We start from the raw sequence: 18,977 nt of genomic DNA, 5'->3' as shown, positions 1-18,977 counted from the left end.
ATAGTACTTATTATTTTATTGTAATGTGAATTGGAAACCTTTAGATGAAGGGTAAAGGAAAATCAGGTGTTTACTTCAAAAAAATAAAAGTAAGGTGGCTAGGGAGGGCAACTGATAAAACCAGTGTTTGCAGTTATGAGAATGAATGTACTCCATGTGCAATGAAAAAGAAGTTTTCATAAAAGGCAACATTTTCAGTGTAGCTTTAGCATGTTTTTCCAAGAACTGAATTGTAAACTGGATGAATATGGATGTTGACTTTTTCTTATTGACAAACATTTTATTTTTATTTTAAAAAATCTATTTTTTTTTATTTTTGGCCGCACCTGTGGCAATTCCTGGATCAGGGATTGAACCTGTGCTCAAGCAGCTGCAGTAACAATGCCAGATCCTTAACCTGCTGTACCACAAGAGAACTCCCTGACAAGCTTTTTAGATACCAATGTAAGACATTACAAAGGAGACATGATTATTTTAAATTATCCTACATGGTCAAATATCAGTTAAATCTAGACTCAGACACATTATGTAAGGGATTATTTTGGTGCACTAAAAAGTACTTTAAAAGAAAATGCAAAATATTTAAGTCCTGATTACATAACTGTGGGCATTCCTAATGCATTAAAACATTATTCTGAAATAACCAGATATTAGCATCAAGTTTGCCACACTACTTAAAACAAATACTTTAAAACAATTTCAAACTTAAAATATTTCTCAATCACTAAATAGGCATGATGTTTTTTAAGAGACCATATTTTCTTTTTCTATTTGGCTGCACCTGCGGCATGAGGACATTCCCAGGCTAGGGATCGAACCTGTGCCACAGCAGTAACCCAGGCCTTAGCAGTGACAACACCAGATCCTTAACCTGCTGTGCCACAAGAGAGCTCATAGAGATCATAATCTTTTATGCACCATATTCTACATAAGATGCAATAATTATTGCTTTAAGTCAAGTTTGTTATCTTTTTCTAAAGTGTAGTCAAGAACAATGGATTAAGTTTTTGAGGATTTCTATGTTAGTAAAGAGTATTAGTTTTTTTCTTAGAAGAAAACACATTTAAATATTGATAAATATAGAAACTATACTGCCAGAGCATCCTGAATGACTACTAATTGAGTTTTATGGAAATTATAAAGGCAGATATATATAGGTAAGATTTTTAAAAATTTATTAGTAATAACCTCTTAATTTCATGCCCTTTATAAGGGTTCATTGCTTGTTTTGTAAAGTTTAACAGGCCTCTAGAGAGTCTAGTTTTAATAGGGCTTAACAGTAGAAAAAAATTATTGTTGGAAGACCTTATTTCATTACTAAAGGTTTGGCATCAAAGGCCTTCAGATATAATTTTTAGGAAGTATTGATCTTCCTATAGATGCAAAAAGCAATCCTAAATGGTGAAACCAAATGATGTCCAGAATCTAGTTAAGAGTAAGGAATAGTGTCAATTTTCTGGTTTTGATATTATACCATACCTGTATCTCACCCATTATTGTGAAGGGTACACAGAATTCTTTGTAATATTTTTGCAACTTTCTCTAAGTGTAGGATGACTAGCATTCTAGGGGGACTAGCTCACATTAAAATGTCTCCCAGAAAGTCTAAACATGTCATTCTTTAGTGAAATGGGGACTATTTAAAGAAAAAAAATACAGCTTTCTCTTTTCAACTCAATAACCCATGGTATTCCAGGGTAAAAATAAATAAAATAATTAGAAGTTGAAGAGATTTTTATAAATTATATTTAAATCAGAGTCTCAATTCTATTATGAAATGAAATTAATCCCTGGGAATTATTTTAATGCTGTCGCAACAGAATTTGTTTTGGTAACAAGCGCCTCCATTTTCGAGGTTAAAATGAAGACATCTTCTTAAATGATGACAATGGAAGCTACATTGGAACTTAATTTCCCTATTTTTGATAAATGAAATAAATGTTGTACAGAATGAGAACAGAAAGACAAAAAGCCTTGTAACATCCAATTTTCCTTCGGTTCACTGGTAAGTTGAGAAAACTTACTTCACCATGCAGATTCACTTACTGTTATACTAATTTTAATAAACACAGCATGGGAGGCATTTGAATAGTCTCCCTCTGTTATTAGCTGAACATTAGATCACACAATGGAAAAAACAGTACACCTCCTTTAGGGGATCCCTGCAGAGAGGGGGGAGACAGCCTCCTTGTGCACCTGATGAGGAGGATCTGAAGGCTGTTCTTGGGTCATTCCCAACCCTCAAGTCAACTACCCAAAGGCACCTTCTAAATCAGCTTTCAAAATCCTTGCTGGACATTCCAATGTTTTCAGAGTGCTTTAAATTCATACCTATTCTGCCATCTTTTAAGTGAAATATTATTTTACAACATTAAGTATTCTGTCTTTACGTATTTGGAATTGTCCGCTCAGCTTTAAAAAAAAAAAAAAAAAAAACTTTCTTCTAGTTTATCTTGAAATGATATAGAGGGAAAAAAAAATGACTTTCTTCCAAAGTCAACAGAAGGTCAATAATTTCCTTCACTCTATTTGCAAACCCGGAACCAAATATGTAATCATCTCACTGGCAAAATAAACAGAACAGAAAGAAGAGGGTTTCCATACCATGAAAAGAGTCAGTTATCCTGTGTGTGAGGTCTGATTTAATAGCACACCAGGAATAACCATCACATTTAATTAAAACAGAACAGCCTCTGGGAAACAATGAGTAAGACACATTCTGGAATATAACACCTTTTCATTTTTCTGAAATTGGCAGCTCTCTCCCATTAAGTTCAGCTATCATGAACATTTCATCCATTCTCAATGGCTCAGGGGGACAAATTAATAAGGAAACCGTGGACTACGTGATCTAATATATGGACACTTGGTTTCTCTCAGTCAATAGCAGCTTTTTGATTAATCTAGTTTGTTTCTGTCCCCACACGGGGAGCGAATCAATCTAGTTCTTTTAAGCATTAAAAAGGGCATATTGCTGCTATATATGCACCTTTTTGCAAATTATTTTATTCTAAGATTGCACCCGTACCTTTTGCGGAGGGCACGGCTAAGATGTGGAAATGAAGATGTTTTGTGAAATCAAGTTGTTTTGCAGCGTCGCAAAGACAATTGCGTGCTTCCATTACTTGATCTAAGTTCTCATAATACCTTGATATTGGATGCTTCATCCTTATGCTGAGAATTTCCATGGCTGTGCGTTTCAGTCACAATTTTAAACCTTTCAAAATGTAGTTGCTCTCTTTGATATGAATGTACCATGTTCTCTGATGTAGGCTCATAGGTCCAACTAACTGAAAGCCTCAATTTGTGGGAAGAAGAAAAGCGAGGCTGGGGACACAGCACAAACGGTGTTTACGCCACTGAAGTTCTTTTGAAATGGAAAGGCTCTGCATGAAGAAGGGAACAGTTATGCCACTGCCTCGCCAATTGCAGTGAGGAGCTCATCTTCAATGTAGTGTTCAACGTAGGTGGCAAAACTGTAATTTTTCCCTTTTTTGAAACTATTTTTTCTTCTTTTATTTTTGAAATTCTCATCTAAGCGACAGTTTCTTGTACTATAGTGACTCCTGCTGGGAGAGGTAAGTTGAAGTAGCTGAAGGTCTCTTACAGATATATCAACTCCCGGACAGTAAAAAAGATGTCCTAAACGCAGGAGATGGAGTTAAACTGTTCCCCTACCTTGGACGCAATGGCTTCTTTCATCACTAAGAACAAACCCCTAGGTTTTACAATTGAGACTGAGAAACTAGTACAGTACTTGTACAATTTTTGATCTACAGCATCACGACGTGAAGCTGCAACAATTAGATGTAAAGGGTCCATTCATGAGGAATAACATCACTTTGACCCTTTGTGTTAGCTCCTACTGCTAATCTTTCCATAAGCGTGAACTTACTTTCAATTTGAAGAAGATGAAAAAGTCTTTTGCAAAACCCCAATACTGTTTTCTGATCTATGTACCTGAATGGAGAATCGTAGTCTTACCTCGTTTTTTTCCACTACAAGCCAAGCTACTTGTAATCCTTCCAAACCTTTAAAGGGGACCTCCCTTGTTAGCATCTCCCAGAGAACCTGGAACAAAAAGGAAATGGAATTTTTATTCTTGTACTTTATATTTTTGGTATTTTATTGAAACTTTATCTAACATTTAACTGTATCCAATTACTAGACACAACCAACTCCATCTGGAGAAACTTGGGCAAAATGTATATATTCAGGCACAGGACTTCCTCCACATATTTTATATACACATTTTTTTTTTCATTGTTGTTGCTGTTCTTTTTTATTTAAAAAGATCTGGTTTAGAAATTAGAACATTTAGAGCTAGACTTAAGATTTTATAAAACCGAGGGGCCTAAGTGATTTAACTTCATCTCATAAATTAACAGAATTCTCATGTATCACCACAAATTAGATTTTATAATGTGTTAGTCAAAACTTTTTCCACCTTCGATCTCTGATAAATTTCTCTAAGATAATAACTGGGGATTCAACAATATTTTCAAAGGCTCAATAATGTTTTCATAAAAAAGGAAAAAAAAAAATCAAGCCCCATACCCAAAGCACTGGTTAAACTCCACAATGGTAGGTACTTGCAAGACGCTAACATTTAGATTTTGCGTTTTGGAGAAATCTCTCTCAAAATGAGTCAGTTGAAGGAATTCATTTTCATTCATCTACAACAATTTATTGGAGTTCCCATCATGGTGCAGCGGAAACGAATCTGACTAGGAACCATGAGGTTGCGGGTTCGATCCCCAGCCTCGCTCAATGGGTTAAGGCTCTGGTGTTGTGTGAGATGTGGTGTAGGTCACAGAAGTGGCTCAGATCCTGTGTTGCTGTGGCTGTAGCATAGGCTGGCAGCTGCGGCTCTGATTCGACCCCTAGCCTGGGAACCTCCACATGCTGTGAATGCGGCCCTAAAAAAGCAAAAAAACAAAAACAAAAAACCCCCCAACAATTTATTATTCTATATTCTAAAATGTAATAAACACCTTATGTACATATATAGGCTGTGTGCATACATATGTGCATGTGTGTGCAAATTTATGTATGTGTTCATCTTTCTGCAATTCTTGAGATAAGCATGATTAATAAATCTGCACTGGAATGCCTCAACCAAGCAAAATGATGCTTGAAATGCCGAAAACAGCCACTGATTTTATATTCGTTAAATCCTGAGTAATGGAGATTTTTACACCCACTTTCCCTACTGATACAAATGACTATCAAGATTTGAGTCTACCAGTACTTTGTGAAGTACAAAAACCGTTATGATTTTATCAACAATAACCATGATAATAAAAACCACTATCATCTATTAAGAATTATGTTCCAGGCATTCTGTTAAGCCTTTTACTCATATTATCATGATTAATCTCAATCCTATCAGGTAGATAGCATTCTTATTGTATAGATGAGGAAACTAAGGCTTTAGGAGTTAAATAAACTTGCCCCAATACACTCAGTTATCAGATGGCAGAGCTGGCCTATGAACCTGCTGTCTCACCCTAAAGGTCAAGGTCATGACCTCAGGTAACTGTAAAGAGGGAAGAGCTACGGTATGAGAGAGGCTGCAGTGGGCCCTGATTTAGGTACAAAGCCATGGCAGAAGCAAAGGAATTCAGCACCTCTGATTTACATTTCTGTTGTTCTAAAACCAAAAACCCATTTCTAAAAAAGAATGTAGATTTGAGGATATAGATTCTATTCAAGCAACTCCTACATCCACTATTTTCTCAGCCAGTGCTCTGTCTTATTCGAGCCGTAACATGTTAAATGAATTCTGGCTAATACGAATATAATTAGCAGGAAAATCAGGGAAATTGGCAGATGCTGCTCAAGCAGGAGAAAAAAAATTCAATGAAGGCTCTTTGGGCTTTTAATCAAGTGTATAAGGTACTTCTTTAGAAGAGCTGCTGAATAATTCTGAGTCAGTCACAGAAGTGATTGAAGGTAAGGGGCATCTCAGAAGGGGATGACTCTAGCCCACACAAGTACAGGAAGGGTGGGAACCAGAACAGGTATGGGGTCACTCTGACACAGGGTTTGCACAGGGGAGAGGGCTGGGCAGGAAATGAAGGCCCTCAGTTTTCGGCAATCACCACTGTTCTGGTATTGGGATTGGGGAGGGATGGGGTATGAAGAGCAAGTGCACGAATGGATTTGGTATTCCTAAGGAGAATGCCAAGAATGATGCTACCTCAAACAAATCAAATGTTCTGGACCCCAAGATGTTGGGAGGAGCAGCCTCATGCCCCTCCTTTTGGGATTTGTCCTGCCTGCACCATACACCGCTCCCCCGCAACCCCCCCACCCCCGCCAAGCGCATGCGCAAAGGCTGCCTGGGTTTTGTGGCGTGCAACACAAGACCAAGAGCCTGGGGAATGACGCCGGGAAAAGATTTATGTCACGCTCGTCCCAACATATTCAGGTGGAAAGTGTCCAACATCTACTGAGATCCGAGTTATATTTCTCCAAGGATTCTAACCCTGGGAAAAAAATAAGGTAGTTTCCTTCTCCTCCCTCTCTGTGTCTCTGAAGAGCTATTACAGCTGAGGGAGCTGCATGACGGATGTGAAACCGGCGGGGCCGTCGTCCTTAACCGCTGGGTCCCGAAGCCCAAATGAGGTCTTTCATCCCAGGATCAGTAGGTCTCATGATTTCCTATTAATTATTCGCCAGAAAGTAGGTGGTATGAGATAGGAGGACAACAAGTGTTTTCTGCTGAACAAAATGACATTTGGCACAAAACAGTAACTTTGTGGAGGAAGTCACTCAGAGGTCTAAAAATATATTGAACTATGCCTGAAAATATCAGTTATGGGGATGCAGGCCAAACGTTATTGTGATCTTTCACCTTAAAAATATTTTCCAACTCATTTTATACTGAGATGTCCCCACGTTTAAACTGCACTTTGCAAGGAAAATTTCTATTTTCGGCTTCCAGAAGAGAAACTTGGACAAAGCTGTGTACTTTTTCCTGCCTTTTCTTTTACAAACAATGGAAAGCCATTACCTGAGCAGGGCTGGTTCTGGAACAGGGCTCACAGACAAGCGAAGCAGTGACACTTGCTCTTAAGCCACTCTATTTTCAAAGCTGGTTTTGGCTAAGAAGCTTCTAAGAAGGTAATCCTTTCTGCACTGCCATTAGGAGAGCTTTGTTTTTAAAGAGTGTCTAGGCCTTGGGTTCTCAGAAGGCTTATTCTTCAGTGATTTTGGCTTTCCTGAAGTCTTTTCTTTTTCGTGGATAAAATTCTAAACACTTCTGGTTTGGTCTTTTAAGAAAAGTAATCAGAAGAGGATAGGAAAAATCTCCTTCCTTATAAAATAGAAAGAGAAACAACTGGCTACCTAGTAAAGTTTACCAATGTAGAGGCAAGGATCACAAGATCCATTTCTGGCAGTTTCCAGCACATTTATTTTAAGGCTGTACAAAGCTGGCCAGTCTCACCATGTGTTAAGAAAAAAAACACAGGTTAATTAAGCTGGGGAGGCCAGGGACTTTTGAGACTGTTAAGGACTTTCTCAGCAAGTCTGAGAAAGAAAAATAAAAAGGGAAAATATATTGGGGTTTTTGGGTGGGTTTCAAAAAGGGACAACTTTTTTATGGTCTTATTCATTTGCATGTGACAGCTGTGTGTGTGTGGCCTCAATTAACAGAATAGACTTTCAAGGAACTATGGGACATTTTAGGCAAACGGATGTACCTACTGACATGGCTCGGGTTACTTGCCTATTTTGAAAGGACATTAAAAATTCTACATAACTGCATTGGTTTTCTGGATAGATATTATTTCCAAAGTTCATGGACCACAAACTTCTTCTTCTTCTTCTTCTTTTTTTTTTTTTTTTGATTTTTTAGGGCTGCACCTGCAGCATAGAAGTTTCCAGGGTAGGGGTCGAATCAGAGCTACAGCTGCCGGCCTACACCTCAGCCACAGCAACGTGGGATCTGAGCTTTGTCTGGGACCTACACCACCGCTCACGGCAATGCCGGATCCTTAATCCACTGAGAGAGGCTAGGGATCGAAACTGTGTCCTCAAGGATATTAGCCATAATGAGAACCGCAATGGGAACTCCCTGGACCACAAACTTCTAAAACTAACATTGCCCCTATCTTAACAACTGTCCTCTCCTGCTCTTTTGGGGAATACCTACTTTGGGCATGTAATGCTTTCTTCATTTTAAAAACATTTGTGATTGTTTAAACAAAAAGGCTCAATAAAGCAGGCCTTGTACTTTCTCTTTCACTAATGGAGTTAATTGAGGGTAGAATGGGAAGGGTCAGAATCCAATAAAATCCAGATTTGTCCTCTATAACTCAATTAGCATATGTGCACTTTTCTAAGTGGAATTCTGCTGATGCAGCTATGGGATAAGAATAACCAGCATTTCAAGTCAGCCTCTCTCTTTAATATAGTAAAAGAGCAGATACTGTTTTAAAATGAACAGATTCACTCAACAGGCTTTTTTTTTCTTCTACCAGTTACAAGAAGACTCTAACAGGAATGTAGAATTGATATCCACAGGCATGTGATTGAGGCAAACAGGTTCTGAAGAGCAGTGTCAGGTATGTAAATACAGAGTGACACTGGATATAATCAGTGACTGGCTGTATAGTTTGCTGGAAGTTCATTTACTTGATAGAATGATTTATTAAGCATTTGTTTTTTTGTTTGTTTGTCTTTTTTGCTATTTCTTTGGGCCACTCCTGCAGCATATGGAGGTTCCCAGGCTAGGGGTCCAATCAGAGCTGTAGCCGCTGGCCTACGCCAGAGCCACAGCAACGCGGGATCCAAGCCGCGTCTGCAACCTACACCACAGCTCACGGCAACGCCGGATCGTTAACCCACTGAGCAAGGGCAGGGACCGAACCCGCAACCTCATGGTTCCTAGTCGGATTCGTTAACCACTGCGCCACGACGGGAACTCCCTTGTTAAGGATTTGTTAACCTCTCAAAGCAAAACAAAAGTAGAGTCAGTAAACAAGGAGACAGTACACCTAATTTGCAAAGAGAAAGGTTCAAGGCCTGTCTACTGAAAAGGAGTGAGCAGTCACTTGAAGGAAAAGCTTTTTAATAAAATAAGCAGAACACCTGCAGGTTCAGAAATGTTGATTCAAACTATGTTTAATATTGAGGAGGGCGGAGTAAATCCAGAATGAGTGAAAGGGATGACAAAAAGATATAGGAAAGACCCTAAGCCCCTCAAACAATATCACCTCCTAACCTTTTTTTGGGGGAGGGGGCGCATCTGCAGCACATGGAGGTTCTCAGGCTGGGGGTTAAATTGGAGCTGCAGCTGCCGGCCTACACCAGAGCTGCTGCAATGCCAGATCCGAACTGAGTCTGAGACTTACACCACAGTTCACGGCAACGCCGGATCCTTAACCCACTGAGCGAGGTCAGGGATCGAACCTGCAACCCGTGGCTCCTAGTCGGATTTGTTGCTGTTCCACAATGGGAACTCCTCCTAACATCTTTTATCGTTTACATGGGGGAAGGAATTTGTTCCAGGTTACTGGGACCAAATTCCATTTCAGCTAAGGAAAAGCAGGTGGGTGCGTGTCAACAAAGTCTCTGGCAACTGTTAAGGCTCTGGAAGAAGGCAGCGTGAAGTGCTTTCATCAACGCAAATAATACTGAAACCAGAAGTTCACTCTATATAGAACTCATAGTTGTGTCTTTCTGGTCAAAAAATTTTTAAGATAGGGAAATTCCAAGACTCGGGGAGAATTTTAAAAGTAGAAGCACTGTACAAGAACTTGTAGAGCGCTAAAATGAGCCTCAAAAGTTTTATCATTCACATAAATATGCAAAATAATTTAAAAACTTGAACTATCTAAGTATGTTTCTATCCACATGCAAGTGGAAGGAGTGAAACTTGTGGTCTCTTGTCAAAGCACTAGGAACCGTCTTTAGCCGTGCTACTTCTCTTCCAACCTGGAACAAGAGGGGTCTCACAAGAGAGCCTGCTACAGCAGAGTGGTTTTAACAGTTTTAAAGGGTTATAAAAAAACAAAAGAATATGCAATAGAAATAGTAAGTGGCCCTCAGAGTCTAAAATATTTACTACTTGGTTCTTTATAGAAAAGGTTTGCTGGGTCCTGATTCCATAGAATAAAATGAGACACTGGTCCCAAGGATCCAGCAAAGTAAAACTTAAATTGCCCTAAGTTGGTCTCCAGCACAGTGCCTGACACAATAAATACATTTTTGCTTAAAAAATGAAGGCATATAATTTTATAAGAGGAAATAATCTGACAAAGAGTCTTATATCGTAACAATATTCCCCATTTTCAGACTTCCCAGAAGATGATTTTCAGGATGGTTAGAAGGTAGTAAGTTTTGACATATGGAATCAGCTTTAGAATATATTTCTTCATATTACATGTAAGATGGATGGGCAATGAGGTCCTACAGTACAACCCAGGGAACTGAGTCCAATCTCTTGGGACAGAACATGATGGGGGATGATATGAAGCAAAGAATGAATATATATGACTGGTCACTTTGCTGTATGGCAGAAATTGGCACAAAATTGTAAATCAACTGTAATTTAAAAAAATAGAGAAAAGAATATATTTCTTCAGTAGCATGTGGGGTTCTTCCCTTCTTCTGATAAGAATTATTTGCTAACTGTCTGAAATAGCTTATAGCCTTCATTCTTAGAAACACACAGAATAAGAGTCTGAGGAGCCATTCTGAGAAATGGGCAACAATCACAGACTGTGCAGTAATGAGGAAGGCTCGCCAAATCCTCCAGAGGCTTCGGGTTTGTTATGAATGCTCCGTGGAGGAGGAGGTGGATGCAGCCATGAATGCGGGGCCACACAAAGTGGATGGAAGAGCTGTGGGATCAAAGAGGCCTGTCTCAAGAGCAGATTCTCAAAGACCTGGTGCTCCCTTAACTGTGAAAAAGATTTTTGTTGGTGGCCTTAAGCGAGACACTGAAGAACATCCCCTGAGGAATTATTTTGAACAGTATGGGAAAATTGAAGCACTGAAATCATGACTGACTGAGGCAGTGGCAAAAAGAGAGGCTTTGCTTTTGTAACCTCTGATGACCATGACTCGGTAGACAAGACTGTCATTCAGAAATACCACACAGTAGGAGTTCCCGTTGTGGCAAGTGGTTAACAAATCCAACTGGGAACCATGAGGTTGTGGGTTCGATCTCTGGCCTTGCTCAGTAGGTTAAGGATCCGGCATTGCTGTGAGCTGTGGTGTAGGTCAAAGACGCAGCTCGGATCCCGAGTTGCTGTGGCTGTGGTGCAGGCCGGCAGCTACAGTTCCGATTAGACCCCTAGCCTGGGAACCTCCATATGCCAAGGGAACAGTCCCAGAAAAGGCAAAAAGACAAAAAAAGACAAGGAAAAAAAAAAGAAAGAAAGAAATACCACACAGTGAATGGCCACAGCTGTGAAGTAAGGAAAGCCCAATCCCAGCAAGACGGTTAGTGCTTTATCCAGCCAAAGAGGCTAAAGTGGTTCGGAAAACTTTGGTGGTGGTTATAGAGGTGGTTTTGGTGGAAACAACAACTTAGGCTGTGGGGGAAGCTTCACTGGTCAAGGTGGTTTGGGTGGCAGCTGTGGTGGTGGTGAATGCGGTGGCAGTGGGGATGGCTCTAATGGATTTGGCAATGATGGAAGCAATTTTGGAGGTAATGGAAGCTACAATGATTTTGGCAATTGCAACAACCAATCTTCAAATTCTGGACCCATGAAAGGAGGAAATTTTGGAGGCAGAAGTTCTGGCCCCTCTGATGGTAGAGGCCAGTACTTTGCCAAACCACAAAACCAAGGTGGCTATGGTGGTTCCAACAGCAGCAGTAGCTGTGGCAGTGGCAGAAGGTTTTCATTATTACTTCCAGGAAACAAAGCCTAGCAAGAGAGGAGAGCCAGAGAAGTGACAGCAAAGCTACAGGTTATAACAGATTTGTGAACTCAGCCAAGCACAGTGGTGGCAGGGCCTTGCTGCTACAAAGACATGCTTTAGACGATACTCATGTGTATGGGCAAAAAACCCTCAAGGACTGTATTTGTGACTAATTGTATAACAGGTTACTTTAGTTTCTGTTCTGCAACCTACACCACAGCTCACGGCAATGTCGGATCCTTAACCCACTGAGTGAGGCCAGAGATCGAACCCAAGTCCTCACGGATGCTAGTTGGGTTCGTTAACCACTGAGCCATGACGGGAACGCCAATGTGTCTTTTGTAAAAAAAATTAAAAAATGGGGAGTCCCCATTGTGGTTCAGTGATAAGGAACCCAACTAGTACCCCTTAGGATGTAGGTTCGATCCCTGACCTCACACAGTGGGTTAAGGATCTGGTGTTGCTGTGAGCTGTGGTGAAGGTCACAGATGTGGTTCAGATCCCATGTTGCCGTGGCTGTGGCGTAGGCTGGCAGCTGTGGCTCTGAATTGACCCCTAGCCTGGGAATTTCCAGATGCCATGAGTATGGGCTTAAAAAGTGAAAAAAAAAAAAAAAAGAGAGAGAGAAAGAAAGAAAAAAAAAATAAACGGAGAGGCAGAATGACTGGGAGATGAGATGTGAGGACAGGGGGTTCCAAACACTCTTTTGGACTTTTGAAAGGATATACAGCATGTTTAGGGATAAAAACTTATCCTCTAAAAAGGGCAACAGATTGCTGCACCTGCAGGTTGGAATTATCCCTGGCCCAGGATCTTCCATATGCCTGTGGGTGCAGCAAACGGAAAAAAAGACAAAAAAAAAAAAAGGTAACAGATGAATTCCTTCCTCCACCAAAAAACTACCTTGCTCACTTTCCCTTCCCACTCTCTACTCCACACTGCCCCCACTTCCTCCCTCTGCTAATGCAGATACAACTTATTCCTCAAGAACAATCCATCTCAAAACATCTCCTGCAGGAGTTCCCTTTGTGCCTCAGTGGTTAAAGAATCCAACTAGGAACCATGAGGTTGTGGGTTCGATCCCTGGCCTTGCTCAGTGGGTTAAGGATCTGGAGTTGCTGTGAGCTGTGGTGTAGGTCGCAGACGTGGCTCGGATCCCACATTGCTATGGCTCTGGTGTAGGCGGGTGGCCACGGCTCCGATTAGATCCCTAGCCTGGGAATCTCCATATGCCACGGGAAGCAGCCCTAGAAAAAAGGCAAAAAGACCAAAAAAAAAAAATCTTCTGTAGCAGCTTCTGCTCCTTAACAGCTTCATTCCTTGAGCATCCCACCCCCTGCAACCTCCCCATCATTCTATTCTTGTAACTCCGGTGCTCTGCTGTTCTTATGTAAGTCCTCAGAGTCGTGTTTCAGATAGCCACGGCTTCGTAAGACGTACAGCAGACCTGGAGAAGGCCATGCACTAAATGATAAGCACATTTTCTTCTGTAGTCTCCAGAAACTCACTCATCTGTTTAATCGCTGACACTCAGTATTTCCTCATTTATTAACTCATTCGGCAGATCTATTGGTAGTGTTTGAGTAACTCCTTACAATGAAGTCCTGTTCCCAATGATCTGTATTTCCACTGATGTTCAGGTCTCTGTCCAGCCAGGAAGGCACTTTCATAGGGGGGGCATTAGGCCCAACGCTATTTTAGCTTCCATCTAATCTGCTTCTTGGAAGTGACATGGGTTTCTTTTCAACACAGAACAAAATAACTCAGATGCATAAACATGATCAAAGTAAACCTTCTAGTAATTAGAAAATATTCTCTCTGTTGCCAGGGCTCTAGGTCTTCCACCAGAAAGCATCAGCGTTTCAAAACTGTGTTAAATTGTTATACCCCGCTTCTATAGGTTGTTTGCTTTTTGTATTTCCTTAAGCAACAAAAAAATGAGAAATGAACTCACCACACCATAGGAATATGTGTCACAAGTTTCAGACACAGGGAGACTTTGGATAACTTCTGGTGCCATCCATGGGAAAGTTCCCACCAAGGACATGTGTGTTGTATGGTTGTGGAACCGAGAGGCGCCAAAGTCGCAGATCTGAGAAAAGAGCAATGAGTATCAACTCTACTTACTAGTAAAAGAATCTTCAGTCACAAAACCTACATCTGCCATTAATACAATTTTTTTTTTCTTTTTTTTAGGGCCGCACCCATGGCATATGGAGGTTCCCAGGCTAGGGGTTGAATTGGAGCTGCAGCTGCTGGCCTACACCACAGCCACAGCAACGCCAGATCTGAGCTGCATCTATGATCTACACCACAGCCCATGACAATGCTGGATCCTTAACCTACTGAGCAAGACCAGGGATCAAACCCACATCCTCATGGATACCAGTCGGGTTCATTAACCTCTGAGCCATGATAGGAACTCCCCAATTAAGACAAATTTTAAAAATGAAAATAAAGAGTCCTACCTTCAACACCCCATCAGCAGCTATAACAACTAAAAGAAAAGAAAGATAAATTGTGAAAATCATCTAATTGAGTTACACTGAAAAAAAAAATCATAAACTTCTATTTCTCTCTTCCACATGCATTATGAAAGTTAAAATCAAAGTATTTACTGCATTGAAGATTTTTCAAGACGAAGCTGACATTAAAACAAAAACAAAAAACTAATTCTACAAGGTGCCAATTAAAAAGGCTTCAAGACATTGGTTTAATTGAAATGCAGTACTGTCCGGTAAAAAAGTTATAGATTAGTAGAATTCAAGAGAACCAAATTTCTACTTGGGTTCTGCCACTAGGCTGTCAACATGTAAGTTATTAGCATTATTACTTCTTGGTATATATGGTTTTTCCTTCCGCGGAATAATTTTCTTGAAGGCAGAGATAATATTTATTTATTCATGCATTCATACAACAGATATTTGTTGAGCATATACTATGGGCAAGACAAGCACTAGGTTCTAGCAGGGGAAGGTGAGAGAGCCTGGCATTGTCTCCGCTCTGGTGGAGCTGACAGTCTAATGGTAAAGACAATTAAACAAACATTGATAATAAAGGGACATAAGTTCCATGATGAGAGACATGGAGCTTGCGCTAGAGCCAAGGAGCAGCCTAAAGTCTAAGTGTACAGAGGTCAGAGGAAGTTTCCTGGAGGAACCAACGCTGTGCTAAGACCTGAAGAACAAATTAGGGTTCCCCAGAAAGAGGAGAGCTGGCGGAAGAAAGCAGTTTTCGAGGTAGAAGAGCAAACTTGTAGAAAAGGTCTGGAGCAGAGGAAAAGGCATGCAATTTTGGAAGGCACGGGCCAGGTCCAGAAGAGCCTTTGTGAGAAGCGAAAAGCCAATGAATGATTTCGAAGAGAGGAATGAAATGGGCAAATATGCAGAGGGGAAGAGAATGCAGGCCAGGAGCTCAATGAGCACGCAGGTGTTGCAGTCCAAGAGTGATGGGGGTGCCTGCACAAAGGCTGTGGCAAACTACAGTGGACCCAGTCAAGAAATGGCTTGGAAGCAGGATCAGCTGGGTTTGGATAACTGGCCATGGGGGGTTGGGGGGCAGGAGTGGGAGGAGGAGGAGTCACAGAGGAGATAAAATAGAGGCAACACAGATAGCGGTTACAATAGGAGCTCTGCAATCAACCCGTAATCCCTTTTATTTAATTTCTGGCTTAGGCAACTAGTATTGCCGCTCACTGAGAAAGGGAGAGCAGGAATAATCCTTTAGGGGGTAGGAGAAGATGAAAAGATCAATTTGGAGACAGTATATTTTGGGTTATATGAAATACCTATGTGAATATGTTCAGTAGGCAGATAGATAGTTTTAAAGTTGCGATCTGTGGTGCTCCCGTCGTGGCTCAGTGGAAACAAATCCATTGACTAGGAATCATGAGGTTGTAGGTTCGATCCCTGGCCTGGCTCAGTGGGTTAAGGATCCAGCGTTGCTGTGAGCTGTGGTGTAGGTCACAGACTCAGCTCAGATCTGACGTTGCTGTGGTTGGGGTGTAGGTCAGCAGCTGTAGCTCCAATTCGATCCTTAGCCCTGGAACCTCCATATGCTGTGGGTACAGCCCTAAAAAGCAAAAAATAAAAAAATTAAAAAAATAAATAAAAGTTGCAATCTGTGATCTATTTGAGAGGGATAAGATGTAGATGGAGCGTTTATGGGAATGAGTAAGAGCAAAAGAAGGTGTGAGGCCAAGGACAGAATCCTGAAGAAATGTTTCTAGCATTTCCTTTGTAAGCCACACAGTGCTTTGAATGAGGTAGATTATCAACATTTATTAACTCTTACTAAGGACTTCAGTAAGTGGGAAAAATAATTTTTGCATGATCTAATGCACAGAAATAGCCTAAGGGTAAATCTGATACTATGTATAAGAAGCTATACATTTTTCAAATAAAAATATAAATACTGTTAATACTATATTCAATTATTTAAAAAATTACTGTTTTTTATAAGATGATTAAATTCATTAAAAAAATCTAACACTATAAAAATATATAACTTCAAAAATAAAAGTCCTATTATTCCCTCTTCTCCAACCCCCCCCAAATTGCTAAAGGTTAGATCTATATTGTTTCAAAGTATATGCATTTTCCCATCAAGTAACTGCATAAATAATAATTTTAAAAAATGGGATCATTCTCCATTGTTAGTTTTCATAAGGACAGCAGGGATAATTTTACCGTTCTCCTCTCATGGGATATTGAGGATATACTGATATAAAGCATGAAAAGGAGAGAGGCTAAATGACTTATGTAGATTGAAATTCTGAGCATGAACTGAAAATTTATGAAGTCATAAATCTCTGATACTTCCTATTAGATTCTAGATCATTTCCTAAGGACTTCCTGCTGGCCAATATATATCAAAAGGATTTAGCCCCAGGAAGCTTATGAAGAGCCAAAGAATAAGCGATGACCTAAAAAAGGGCAAGAGCAATCAGCTGGAATTGACTGTCTGGGTCAGGGTGACGGCCCAAACTGAACGGCCAACAGGTCCCCTTTCCCCATCCCGACAAACACCATGGGCCTGGGCCACTGGGCAATTCCCTAGTCCTCTTCCTCCACTGACCACGACTACCTACTTAAGGATCACACTATCAGGACTTACCCAGGTTAACTGCAGTGATTTAAAGATTTCCTAAAAAAAAATAGTTCTCCGCCTCTATACTTAGAAGAATCACTTAGAAAGTATATAAATAATAAAAGAATGTAAATGAACTGAGAGTAGGGGTTTTTTTTGTTTTTTTTTTTTTAAGTAGCAAACTCTGAGTGCTGGCTAGCTAAATAATCCCATTGCCTTTCTCTGTTAACCCTCAAGTGATGTAAGGGAAGAAGCATTGTGTTGCCACTCCTACTTGAAGGTAACATTTAACCCTTTAAGTCATTTAAAAGTGCTTGCTTCCATGAATGATGAAATGCAGGATCACAGATGAACTTTAGGACCTACAGAAGACGAGGAAGAAGAAAAAGAAAGCCTTTATTTTCCAAAAAGCTGATCATTTTTGGGCACTCCTCCAGGTAATATGAGTGACATAAAAAACTTACACCAAATAATTCAGGAACAGCAAGCACAAAACTCAAAACTACTAGTACAGAGAGCCATCTAAAAATAGAAAACTAGAAAGGCACGACTAAGCACTTTGATCTGGCAATACCTCTTTTAGAAAATGATCCCAGAGAAATAATTAGGGATGTGTTGAAAAGTGTTACTAAAAAGTATTAAGCTCAACATTTTTTATCAGCGAAAAAAAATGTAAACAACCCAAATGTCCACGTTCTGTGCTATTTATACAGTGGAATACTATGCAGCCTCTTGAAATAATGTAGAGGATTTTGACATTTATTAATAGTGGAAAGATCTTCATGGTATCAGCAGTGAGTCAAAATAGTTGGCTACAAAAGATAAGGAAAGTATGATGCTTATTTCTATACAGAGGTGCATATATTTTATAATAAAGTGGGTAAAATAAAAAGATATGACTACATTACCATTTCTTGACTTGAGATCTCTGTGAATCACCTTGACAGGAGCCTCCATGTGTAAATAGTGCATTCCTTTTCATACAAGAAGGAAGAAAGTCCTATTAATATAATTTTTCAATACTGCATCAGCATTACCTTTCTATTTTAAACATCATTATTATTTTTCATATTTTTGCAAAGGATTTCATAGCAAAAATTAATTCATGTGTTCTATTCTTCCGTGATGGATCAGAGACAGGATATGTCTATATCAGGAAAATTTATATGAAAAGGAAACCTTATGTGCTTTAACCTCTCTGAATTTGGAATCTGATTGTGGCTAAAGCTAGCTTCTTACAATACCCAATAAGGACACCTTAATTTTCTGGAGTCTGTCCCAAAATAGCACAGATACCATTGGAAGAAATGCTCCAATGACTAAGGTGTTCCACCACCAAATCAGCCAAAGTTCTGACCAAAAATTTCAGTTTTCATTTGCATGTCTGGTTTATCTTCTCAGTCCTCATTCTAATAAGACCCTGGGAGGAGAGGTAGGGTAGGGTGAGGAGAACTGGTTTAATTCAGTAGGTGTGACTGGTGAAGGATTTTGGTGATCCTTAGATAGAAAAATATACAGTAGTTACAAGATATTTTATTCTTCTTACAAGGATAAATCTTTGAGATAATCTACATTTAAATGTACTCTAAAATTCTCTACAACATATTGAGAATGCCAATCAAATTACTTCACTAAATTGGATAGATACATAAATTAAGTAGAGTTTTACTATTTTGAATAAAAAATTATACTGTAAAAGACACCTATTTCACAGTTACCCCTTAGGTAGTGTTTGACTCTTTCTCTGTATTTATGTATTGTCTACCCCCTTAGAATAAAAAAAAAGAACATTTTCTACTGAAATATTTTCTCTTTATTTCTCAAGTTGTGTTTTCTAAACAGCAGAAGAAACATCCCCCCCACGCCAATAAAACAGGTTTCTTTTGTTAATGAACATAATTTAATAACTAGGCTTTGGTTCCTTTTTTAGGTACATAGAAAATTTTAGTTTTACAAAGGCTAATTTAAAAAATAACCTACACTGGGAACAATGTCTAGTCACTTATGAT

General features: G+C 39.7%; 1 protein-coding gene and 1 pseudogene across 4 annotated transcripts in view; one reads left to right on the top strand and one right to left on the bottom strand.

Annotated features, from left to right (window-relative positions):
• The window catches only part of MAP3K20 (mitogen-activated protein kinase kinase kinase 20), a 204,979-nt gene that overhangs the window by 72,444 nt on the left and 113,558 nt on the right, over nucleotides 1–18,977 (bottom strand). For all 4 annotated transcript variants that reach the window (XM_047772900.1, XM_047772902.1, XM_047772899.1 and 1 more), the window contains exons 5-8: nucleotides 17,877–17,942; nucleotides 14,349–14,377; nucleotides 13,835–13,972; nucleotides 3,985–4,071 (exon numbers count right to left, since the gene is read on the bottom strand). In XM_047772900.1, the coding sequence (XP_047628856.1) occupies nucleotides 3,985–4,071; nucleotides 13,835–13,972; nucleotides 14,349–14,377; nucleotides 17,877–17,942 (320 nt within the window). The remainder of the gene's footprint in view (nucleotides 1–3,984; nucleotides 4,072–13,834; nucleotides 13,973–14,348; nucleotides 14,378–17,876; nucleotides 17,943–18,977) is intronic.
• LOC125122337 (heterogeneous nuclear ribonucleoprotein A1-like) lies at nucleotides 6,568–12,048 on the top strand (annotated as a pseudogene).

The sequence above is a fragment of the Phacochoerus africanus genome, chromosome 3 (assembly GCF_016906955.1).
Source record: "Phacochoerus africanus isolate WHEZ1 chromosome 3, ROS_Pafr_v1, whole genome shotgun sequence".
In the NCBI taxonomy this organism is placed as follows: domain Eukaryota; kingdom Metazoa; phylum Chordata; class Mammalia; order Artiodactyla; family Suidae; genus Phacochoerus; species Phacochoerus africanus.
The sequence above is the reverse complement of the archived record's forward strand: the minus strand, read 5'-3'. Positions and strand labels throughout refer to the sequence as shown.